Source organism: Poecilia latipinna, unplaced genomic scaffold (genome assembly GCF_001443285.1).
Source record: "Poecilia latipinna isolate Pla-1442-1.1 unplaced genomic scaffold, P_latipinna-1.0 Scaffold1221, whole genome shotgun sequence".
Classification (NCBI taxonomy): Eukaryota; Metazoa; Chordata; class Actinopteri; order Cyprinodontiformes; family Poeciliidae; genus Poecilia; species Poecilia latipinna.
The window spans coordinates 182,506-193,551 of NW_015113837.1; the positions used below are offsets into that span (position 1 = coordinate 182,506).

The window sequence follows — 11,046 nt, forward strand, 5'->3', positions numbered from 1 at the left end:
AAAATGAGCTCATTTTGTTGGCAATCCTCACCTGTACCAATGGCAGGAAATGAAACAGAAGTGTAGGAGTTCTTCACACACATTTGGAGTGCTTCCTTTACAGTCCTGTGGATTTTCACTGGGTCTGTCTGTCCGACCAGGTGAAGAATCTTTTTGCACTTTAGGTTTCCTGGCACCGTCATTATCATGCCTGAATTGGGCTGGGAACCTGGTGGGGTGTTTCAATCAGAATAACAACCTAGTTGAAGAACTAAATTAACCATAAAATAAAAATGCATGTTTTAACAAAGCAAAAATTAATGTTCTTACCAAGATTTTGGCATTCTTCTAAAACAGCTGCACCAGCTGCATCCAGAATAGCCTTGGATACTCCTGGGAAGGTAGATGAAGTGAAAGGTTTGATAGTTCTGATACTGACGAACAATGTTTGTCTTTATTTCATCTTTTTAAATTAACAAATCTTACTAGATCTGATGTACACTCATATTTACTTGTCTAATCTTAGTAAATATGTAAGTCACATTCCTAAAATCAATATTATTAGGAAGCTTAAAGTATGCTTTTAGTGCATTTTGGTGATTTACATTTTACAATACAAATATATTATATATAGACTGATTTACCAGACTTGAGAGTGAAGTTATCATTTGAAGAGTTGACGATGATATCAGTCGTCTCCTTTGTTATATCTCCACTTACTACCTGAATCGTCACATTTCCCAGTTTAGTCTCATGCTTTCCTGAACTGGAGACAACTTTAGAGAATTTGCCTGTTGGTAGACGTAAACCAGACAAAATGATCACTTTGACCTTGAAATTAGGCAACTACTCAAGTCTTGTGTAAGTTAAGCAAATGGCAACTGAAAAGATCTGCCTACCAGTACCTTTTGAAGAATCTGCAGACGCTGGACCTGCAGCTGCTGAAGAGCCTGTGGCACTGGGAAACTTCTTCTGAAATTCATCAGTGAATACCTGCAAAATAAATTTGGCACTTGTATTTTCATTTAATAAAAGGCTTAGTCATGAGATTTCACTACAAATTACTGCATTTGTACTGCACTTTACCAACTGACCATGTTGTTCAATAAGTTCTAAAGTAAGTACTTAGCACTCTAACATTACATTGATTGTTATGTTTTCATTACCTGAATAGTTTGTGCATCTCCAGGATATAAAACAACTGTAATCTTCTTAAGGTTCTTGGATTGTCTTTGGCTGCTAAACTCCAAGAATTTATCCAGCATCAAAGTGGCAACAAGATTTTTTGGAAAACCCAAGTTTCCGGTGCCAACAGCTGGGAAAGTTATAGATGACAATCGAGTTTTCTCCGCCAAATCCAAGCAATCTTTAAAGATCCCAGATAGAGTCTGAAAGACATTTTGTAAACCAGATTACCTGGATTGATTCAGAAAAAACTTTAAGACATGCACCTGATAAAAACACGGTACCTTTTCAGCTGTGCCTTGGCCTTTGTCCCAGTGTGGAGCAATTGCATGGAAAACTTGTTTGCTCTTCAGCTTGCAGTTATCTGTAACAACAATCTCTCCTGGTGCTCCCTTCGTTTTCTGGCTGTGTACCAGCTGTTGAAGTTTGGTTCCAGCTGCACTGAAGATGGCTTTTGAAATCGCCCCTCTGTCCAATACAAGATCTTCCGTCACTGTGTTCACAATCACCTCTGACTGAAAATGTCAGAGGTGACGTATTATTAAGATATGTAATTTCACTATAGTTTGTATTGTAACACAAGCAAAAGTCAATGAGTGGAAGGAGAATCAGTCAAGAAAATGTATATCCTGAGATATCTGCTTTTCCTAGGTTTGCATAATTCTAGAGAGACAGATTGAGTAGGGCTCTGTGAGGCTCTTGTCCTTCACCCTACAGTAGAAAAAACTCACAGTGAAGTGAGTTCACATACAGAAGCTGAAAGGATCTTGAGGCTAACTAGAAAACATAAAATCTTGTCTGGTAAAACAACTTTGGATCACAAAGTAATGAAATTAGCTTTCTGGGAGGCCTCTGCAGGACTACCCATTACCCTTGCTCTGCTTTCAGGATATCTTCCTTTTTCTATAGACAAAGGCCAGTCCACACTGAAGAATATTTCAGTTTAAAAACCTTTATATCTAAATTAGTTTTTCAAAAGCATTCATATTTACCTTGGCAGCCTCGATATTCCCCTTTTTAAGAACGATGCTCAAGCCCTCTTTGGTCTGCGCTCGGCACAAGCTGGCGTCAGGTGGCGCTAGCTTGAGTAATGGAGATTTCAGACTAACTTTAGGGATAGCATTTTGAGACGAAACACTAACTCCATGATTTCCAAACTCCTGCTTCACAGCACTTTCCAGACCAAGAGCAACACTGTCCTCATTGTCCACCAGATGAATCGTCTTCAGGGTGTTGTCATCGTACTTCTCCTCACAGTATTCCTTCACTGCTCTAGTAATGGTGGCAAGGCACAGATTGAGTGGGAAGCCAAGACTTCTGCTGATGGCAGGGAGAGCCACAGACACACAGCCCCACTTTTCAGCTTGTTCTAAGCTTTCTTTAACAGTTCTTTTCAACTGGGCCTCAGCCTTCTTTGGCTTTGCTTGATCAAAATGGGGTCCTACGGCATGGATCACTTTTTTACAACGAAGCATTCCCCCAGCATCTGTTACGGCACAGTCTCCAGGTCGGAGTTTTCCTTTTACATTAATTATTTGGTCACATTCAATCTGTAACTGAGGGCCTGCAGCTCTTGAAAGTGCCAAAGCAAGACCTGCGGTGTGTTTCAAGTCCTCAGTAGAAGGATTGACAACAGCATCCACAGAGTAACTGCACATGTCTGCCTTGGAGACCACTATTTCCACTCCATCACTTGTCTGGACTTTGTAAATGGGTTTTCGTACTTGTACTAAGGTAAAGTCATCTTCCTTGTTCAATTTATCAGCCAGCTGAACCAGGCAGTCAGTGTCACTCTTAATAGAAGAAGCAAAAAAAGATTCTTTTTCCTTAAAGAACTTCTTGACTCCAGGTTTTGTGACTTTAAATCTATCAAAGCACACAGAAGATAGTAAATCTTTGACTGTGCTCTTGCAATCTTTCACAGCAGATCTACAGCCACTTAGGATGATTTCCTCTTTTCCAAAAGACACGTCCACCCCACCTTCTAGTTGCTTCAACCAGGGAGTCTGACTTTTCAGGTACTCAATAATGACATTTGCCTCAACAGCAACAAATTCTTCAACATGAGCGTTTTCTGTTAGAAAGTCTTCCAGTTCACTGCTAACTTTGTCCACACTGTCCTTGTGACCGGACACTACCACTTGCTGTTGATGAGTTATGATCTGAACTCTCATTCCTGACCCACTGTTGGCTTTTTCCTGCTGATGGACCAGCTGCTGCCACTCCGGCTTCTTCAGGACTTCCAGGTCTTCAACTTCGATGTATTCAGATTTCAGTGTTTGGTTTAGATGGTCTTGAGCACCCATTAGATCCTTGTCGGAAACAGCAACAAGCTGCACCCTCTGTGAACTGATCTCCAAGGCTGCTTTTATGCCATAGGCTTTTAGAAGTGCATCGGTGGCCTCCTCTTGTTGTTCGTCCTTCAGCATGTCAAGCAAAAACTCATCTACTTCTAAATTCTGTCGCTTTAATCCTAATGTTGCGTTGCTGAACACCTGGGTTGCATTAATAATCTCGTCCACAAAGCCAGTTACTTTCAAAGCTTTCTTCTTTTGGTCATAAGACAGTTTGAGTTCCGGGTACACTTGCAGGAGTTTATCCTGAAGACCATCTTGAGAAAGGATGTGGAACATGGATGGTGACACATTGATCTCTTGAGTTTTACTTAATTTCTCCCTTCGGACCCTTTCCTTGATCCTGTTAAGAACTTCTGAAATGGGTTTCTCGAGTGCGTTGACATCATTCTCCAGGCCGGCCACTGAAAGGACACCACTGGTTTTATCAGAAACTACAACAACATCTTCCTTCTGCAGTTTCTCTTTAATCTTCTGCTCAGACTCCTCCCATGCCTCCGACTCCAGGGAGAACTTGATGGCTTTGAATTTTGACACAGCCTGAGAAAAGGCTGCCTTCACAGTATCTGCCCACTCTTTGATGATGACTTTGGCATCTTTTTGCTTCAGTAATGAGGGCGAGGCACTGAGGCGGACGGCAGACTGCTCCAGGGTTACGTTGCAGAAATGTTTTTCCAAGTCACGGCCAATGGTCTCCAGAGCCGCTTTGTGGTTAGCTAGGTATCTGAGGACAGCGTTGTCAATGGGCTCAGAGATGGCAGCAGGAAGCTTTGGTGATGGCTTATCTTTCCCATAAAGTGCTACTCCCAAAGATTTGTAAAACGGGTAGACTTTGACTTCTTCCTTCTTTATTTCATGCTTCTTACCCAAGATGTTCTTAACATCTGTGGATTAAAACACAATGTTACACTCCACAATTCAATATTTTATTAGTAGTCACTTCTGTTAAACAGAGAATACTGTCAGAATAAACTGCAGTAATTAGAAGATGGGACATGTGAACTACCTTTGTGATTCTTAAATATGATGACAGCAGACTGTTCAGCTTCATTCAGTTGAACATCTTCCACGTCTCCCCCTTTACTCTCAAAGTAGAGACACAGCATGTCTTCACTGCAGTTCGAAACTCCTTCAACCACAATCTTCTTTGTGGTCTCAAGGGGTCGGACTGATAAGTTCTTCTTTGTAAACATCCGATTTTGAGGACATCTTTCTATAAACTCAGTGTTATCTGTGAATTTAAAATAAAAACATCATATTTCAAGTTGTTCTAATATAATTGAACAAGCATCAACTAAGTTGGTACCTTTTCCACTCTGGAAAGTGACAACGGCAGAGGAGATGTCAGGGATCAGTTCCAGGTTGTAGTCCTGGGAGGCAGTCGGAGAGCTTAGGTCTCTCAAAATGTTCTCCACAATCATTTCCAGGAACTCTGAGGTTAAAGAATCTGGAATATTCCCTAAAACAGCCGACTTGGAGCACTGCTCATCATCATCTGAATCGCCATCGTTGCCTTTTGCCCCAGTCTGACCTTCATCCACAGGGTTGGGTTCTTGAACTTTGGACTGTTTGTTGGTCCCTTCATGGTCCGCTGTTATTGAAAAATGAAAGATGAATGAGTAAAACCTGTTTTTTTACTTACCACTGAAACGAGTCAATCAGAAGAAAAGTAGGTCCCTAAGTATTGACTGTATTATTATTATGAGCTAAAGAAAAGCTTCTATTAGATGATCCATCTAATTATCACCTTAATGTGGACATATCATATCTACTTCAGTTTTATTTTTATTTAACTGAAGAAAGTTATGCACATCCACACATTGACTGGTTTTAAGTATCTTAACACTTCAGTCGGTTCATAATTACCTGATGACATGGTAATTCTGAACCATGTCATCTGCATCATTATGGTAACTTATCTTGTTATTTATTGTAATCTAAGTTAATGTCAGCATGTTGATATTTAACAACATGGATCCTTGGGGAATCCCTCATCTGATTTTTGTCAGGTCCAATGAAAACTTAACTATTGGCACATAGAGCTGAGTGCTGTACCAGAAAGTCTGACCAAGTCTCCAGTTCTAATAAAAACATGCAATTCAATAGGTTTTTTAAAAATGTGGAAAGTACATTTTGTCAGCGATAACTGTAAAACTTATAGAAGAGTAAAAGAAAGTCTCATTTTAGCAGAAAGCTGTGGCACAATAGTTGCCATCAACCACCATAAATATTTTAAACCTCTGAAGCTTAAAATCAAAACTGAAAGTATTTCTGACAATCAAACTCAAAGTATCACTCAGCGTGACCAGCTGCAGGTACCTCAAAGCAACCATGAACGTTTACAGTCCAGCAAGGAAGCAGGTTTTATGCAACTGATGGTCACTGTTTTTATTGTTATATACAGGCTTATTCTTCTTCAAGAGATTTAGTAATAATTTTATGTGCATGGATGCAGACACGCCTTTAAAACAAGGTTTTCTTACATCTTTGTCAAAACATAATAATTTAATAATTTATAGTAAGGTCATTATTATCCATTATTTTTTTGTTTGAAAGCTTATATTAAGAAATATCTTCTGAGTACAGAAAGCGAGACATGAAACTTATAAAGTAAATCCCATCATTATTTGTAATCTCCTTTAAATATATTTACTAATTTAATGCAGATTAGTAAAACATATTTAAACCATGGAAAAAACAGACAGTCACAACCTTGTAGTTTGAAAATCTCTGTCTCCCTCTGCTGCAGTAAACTTAAAACAGCACTTCAGTTTGTCAGAGGAGTACAGAGGAATGTAATGTTCCAGGGACCATTATGAGTATTTGTTAGTTAGTCCAAAGGTTTTTTCCTTGGTTTGCAAAAGTATTCAGTCCCCTTTCCTCCAAGTTCAACAATTTCCTTCAGAAGTTGCCTGATGACTGCTAATGACATCAGACAATTTAGATGACACAGTCATCTAATCTACAACAGATTATGTCATTTAATCTCAGGACAAATCCAGCTGCTCCTTGACAGCCTCAGATGTTGGTTAAGAAAATATCATGAAGTCTTTATCCCAGACAGATCTGGAATAAAGTTGTAGAGAAGTTTAAAGCAGGTTTAGGCTATAAAAAGATTTCCAAAGCTGTGAAATCCTCATGGAAATGATTGAACATCATTCCAGGATGATGGATCCATCAACCGGGAATGGAAAGAGTATGGTACAACTGTAAACCTACCAAGACAAGGCCGTCCACCTAAACTTCCTGGCCGAACGAGGAGAGCACTGACCAGAGATGCAGCCAAGAGGCCCATGGTGTCTCTGGACCAAATTCAGAGATCCCTGACTCAGGTGGGGGAATCTGTCCACAGGACAACTATTAGTCATCACTGCATAAACATGGTCTTTATGGAAGAATGGCAAGAAGAAAGCTATTGTTAAAAGAAAACCATCATAAGTCCTGTTTGCAGTTTGCCAGGAGCCATGTGGAAGAAGGAGCTTTGATCAGCCCAGACTACATTTGAACCTTTTGGCCAAAATGCAAAACGCTATGTGTGATGGAAAACTAACACTGCACATCATTCTGAACATCCACCCCCATGGTCAAAACTGGTGGTGGCAGCATCATGCTGATGGATGGGGCCAAATACAGGGCAATCTCGGACGAAAATCTGCTGGAGTCTGCAAAAGGCTGAGGTTCATCTTCCAGCAGGACAACCACCCTAAACATAAAGGAATACTTTAAAACATTCCATCAGAATGGCCCAGTCAAAGTCCAGAATGTGTGCAAGATCTGAAAACTGCTGTTCACAAACGCTTTGTATCTAATTTGACTGAGCTTCAGCTGTTTGGTAAAGAACAGGCAAAAATTTCAGTCACTAAACGATCAAAGCTGGTAGAGAAACACTAAACGACTTCCAGCTGGATTTGCAGCAAAAGGTGGTTTTGCAAACCGCACTTTTCAGTTTTTTATTTGTAAAAAATGTTTTGAATCATGTACACTTCTCTTTCTACTTCACAATTGGACACTTTTTGTTGCTGTTTCACACTAAACTCCAATGAAATATATTGCGTTTGTGGTTGTAATGTGACAAAATATGAAAAGGTTCAAGGGGTGTGAATACTTTTGCAAGCCGCTGTATTAAATAAGTTTCTCATCTCTGGCAGATATTTCCTTCATAGGTACTTACACTTTTTGCTCCCTTTCTCAGTTGAATCCCCCTGTTGAAAACAAAAACATTTTAGACATTTGTTGGAAATGCTGATGAATTTTACATTCAAGAACTGGTTAGAAAAGGATAAGTGGGTTTATTCTGTGAAATATCCTCAAACACAGAAAGTGAAAGGACAAAAGCAGGAATAAAATCAGAACCTTCTTGGATTCTGATCAGTCATATGACTTGCAGTAAACAATAAAACCCTGCAGGGCCAGGTCTTTATTAGCAGCTGGGAGTTTAAACAGAAAGCTAAGAACGTGTTCAAAGGGTCAGCATCATTAAGATAAAAGCCATAAAAGTTAACATGAAATGAGTTTACCGATTAATAGACATAAAATAAATCACACCCACAAAGACAAATATGAACATGTTTGCAGCCTGGAGGCGAGTGTTATGTCACAGCATTTTATGAGATTACAGGAAGTAACTCAGGTTAGATCAGTATTCCATTAATTATTCCAAATAATATTCCAATAATCATAAGTAAAGCAGTACTCCTCTGATAGCGTGTAAATAAACCTAATTTCCACTTTTTAGCTTCACCTGCTTCTGTTTTCCGTCTGAAGGAAGGCGGACTGTCATCTTTAACACTCCTTTATCCAAACTGATCTGGTGCGCCTCTTTTCCCAGGACATTTTTCTGGTCTGAGAGAGAAACCGGGGTAAATCCAGCAGGTTTTACTCAGGACTGATCAGAAATCAGACAGTCCGGGACTCACCTTCCTCTCTGCGGAAGCGCAGCAGCGCAGTTTGGCTCCCGGACTCATAGTCCACCTCACAGTCTCCTCCGTTGGACTTTTTACTCTGAAAATATTTCACCAACTTATTTTTCAGTCTCGGTGTGTTGCTTTCTTCTAACTCCACCAGAACAGGGAAGGCGTATTCCTCCGCCATGTTGCTGGCCTCTCTCTTTTCTGACCTGACTGAACACTTTCGGTTTTGTTTCTGGTGAAACGACGGGAGGCGGACTTTTTACTCACGCAGCTGCGGAGCTTTGCGGGATTGGCGCAGAAGGAGTCGCAGCAGGAAGACCGACATGTTTTGTTCGTTTATTTTGGAGACTTATTAACTCGAGCAGCAGTTCAACCAGTTAGAACTGGTCCACACCCAGTTTACTTTCAGTTTTCACTCGGGACTTTCCACGCCAGGCAAGGTAAGGGATGGCCTCTTTATTTCTTCTCTTTTAAACGAAAGTACTCATTTATGGTTAACGCGTTTAGTTTTTATTTAACATTAATGATTAGCTGGACTGAAAATAGTTTAGTCGATCATAATTCGCATTTGGATGTGACTTAAAGTGATCGCAGGTGTTAAGATTTGATTTCAATAACAGAGGATCGGGAAAATGGCGACAAGAATCTGAAACCATTCAGTTAATATATGTTAGGTCAGTTTAAGATTGAATTATTACGCTGCATTTGCTTGCAGCTTTGCATAAAGGAAAGCGTAAACATGCAACACCGAAATGTGAAAAATTAGAGCAAATATTAAATGTAATAACTAAACTAGAAATCAGGATGTTTACTTTATAGTTGAGGTAGAGATGGTGTTTCTGTTCAGGCTGCGCTAAACCAAATTAATATGATCTGAAGGTCTTTTATTTTAATCATCCGTCTCCCTCTGCTGGAACAAAATTAAAATTACATTTTAGTTTTACTAAAATGTAATTTTAGTAAAACTAAATTTTACTAAATTTTATAGAAATTTGAATCTATAAAATTAAAATTCATGAAAACTTTCTTGATCCAAGAGGAAAATCAATGATACAAACTGCATCCTCATAAATGTGTTTCCAATTCAAACAGTTCTGCTGTTATGGGTTTCATTGTTTGTGATAGGGGAACAAAAGCTGCAATTGTATATATTATCTACTTTAACTGTTCCAGCTCACATAACTCATGAATAAAACAAAATATGAAAAAAAATGTCTTATTGTAACAATTTCTTGTGATTATTTTAAACTTAACATTTCCTTTTAGCTTTACTTCAAAGAATCCTTTGATATGTCAGCATTTCTAAATTGGTAGTACTGGATATATACTATTTAGGTTAGTTTATAATTATGAACTTGAACACTGATTTACACTGATATATTGGACTATTTTCACTACCTAAAGTCAGTAAATGTCTAGTGTGTTTAAATCACATCTTTATCAACAGTCTGTATAACTTATTGTCCCAATGTTGGTAATTTTACTTTAAAAAATGCCATGAAATGACACCATTTGCTGGATTTTGGTGTTGTTTTGATGCCAAAACCCAAAACCTTTTTGGCAAGTGTAGGGAGAAAATCCATCAGAAACTTGATTTAGCATCAGAAAACAGATCAGCATCTCCTGAATGGATCTTTATAAATCTTATTTAATTGAGTTGTTATGATGTTACGTATGATCTTTCCACAGGTTTGCCAAGAAACCATGGCCAATAAACTGGACATTTCTCTGCATGAGGCGTCACTCAGCATTGTGAGAAGATGTGGAGCCGATCTGTGTGAAATCATCGATAGTAAATTTGGATGTGTGGCCACCATCGAGGGTGTGGAGAATGAGAGCAGGACTTCATACCTGCAACCGCCAGCAACCATTAAACCAGAGAGAAGATATGAGTTCACGATGCGTTCAGGTGTAAAGGTTTCTGTGTGGAAAGCTGATCTCACCAGTTTCCTTGCTGATGCTGTTGTGAATGCTGCTAATGAAGATTTAAATCACTGTGGAGGCCTTGCTCTGGCTCTGTCTAAAGCTGGGGGTCCTCAAATCCAAATGGAGTCTGCTGATTATATTAGAAAGCATGGTAAATTACAAACTGGGGAGGCAGTAGCTTTGGGTCCAGGGTCACTACCATGCAGGAAGATAATTCATGCTGTGGGTCCATATCTGCCACCAAATCCTCCCAAATATGATATAAGTAAAGCTAAGCCTTTTCTGGAAAAAGCCATCAAGAGTATTCTCGACAAAGTTGATAAATTCCATCTGGTGACTGTTGCCATTCCTGCTATAAGCTCTGGGTTGTTCAACTACCCACTGCCAGAATGTGCACACACCATAGTGTCAACTATAAAAACCTACTATGACAACCTGTCTTACCAGAACCATCATCCCAAAGAAATTTTCCTTGCCAACCATGATGATCCCACAGTGCAGGAAATGGAGAGAGCTTGCAATTGGATATTCGGTTCTCAGCAAAAGCAAACTTACAGCAATGCTGTAGCACAAAATACCCGAAGCGCCGGAAACGCCCAACAACCTTCAGTCAAGATCGGAAATGTCCTTCTCACTCTGAAGAAGGGGAAAATTGAAGAGGAAAACGTAAGAATTAATTCAACATATTTATT

General features: G+C 39.4%; 2 protein-coding genes across 2 annotated transcripts in view; one reads left to right on the plus strand and one right to left on the minus strand.

Annotated features, from left to right (window-relative positions):
- parp14rs1 (poly(ADP-ribose) polymerase family member 14-related sequence 1) overlaps window positions 1–8,630 on the minus strand; it is an 18,888-nt gene extending 10,258 nt beyond the window's left edge. Inside the window, exons 1-12 of the mRNA XM_015053973.1 lie at window positions 8,435–8,630; window positions 8,260–8,360; window positions 7,690–7,720; window positions 4,825–5,109; window positions 4,525–4,749; window positions 2,157–4,402; window positions 1,449–1,679; window positions 1,146–1,367; window positions 879–972; window positions 624–770; window positions 310–372; window positions 32–208 (exon numbers count right to left, since the gene is read on the minus strand). Of these exons, the coding sequence (XP_014909459.1) occupies window positions 32–208; window positions 310–372; window positions 624–770; window positions 879–972; window positions 1,146–1,367; window positions 1,449–1,679; window positions 2,157–4,402; window positions 4,525–4,749; window positions 4,825–5,109; window positions 7,690–7,720; window positions 8,260–8,360; window positions 8,435–8,609 (3,997 nt within the window). The 5' untranslated portion in view covers window positions 8,610–8,630. The remainder of the gene's footprint in view (window positions 1–31; window positions 209–309; window positions 373–623; window positions 771–878; window positions 973–1,145; window positions 1,368–1,448; window positions 1,680–2,156; window positions 4,403–4,524; window positions 4,750–4,824; window positions 5,110–7,689; window positions 7,721–8,259; window positions 8,361–8,434) is intronic.
- A 157-nt stretch (window positions 8,631–8,787) lies between these two features.
- Window positions 8,788–11,032, plus strand: parp9 (poly(ADP-ribose) polymerase family member 9; the record flags this gene model as incomplete). The annotated part of the gene is made up of 2 exons (XM_015053972.1): window positions 8,788–8,868; window positions 10,118–11,032. A coding segment is annotated over exon 2 (900 nt), but the record flags the coding sequence as incomplete, so codon positions are not given.
- Window positions 11,033–11,046: the final 14 nt, after the last annotated feature.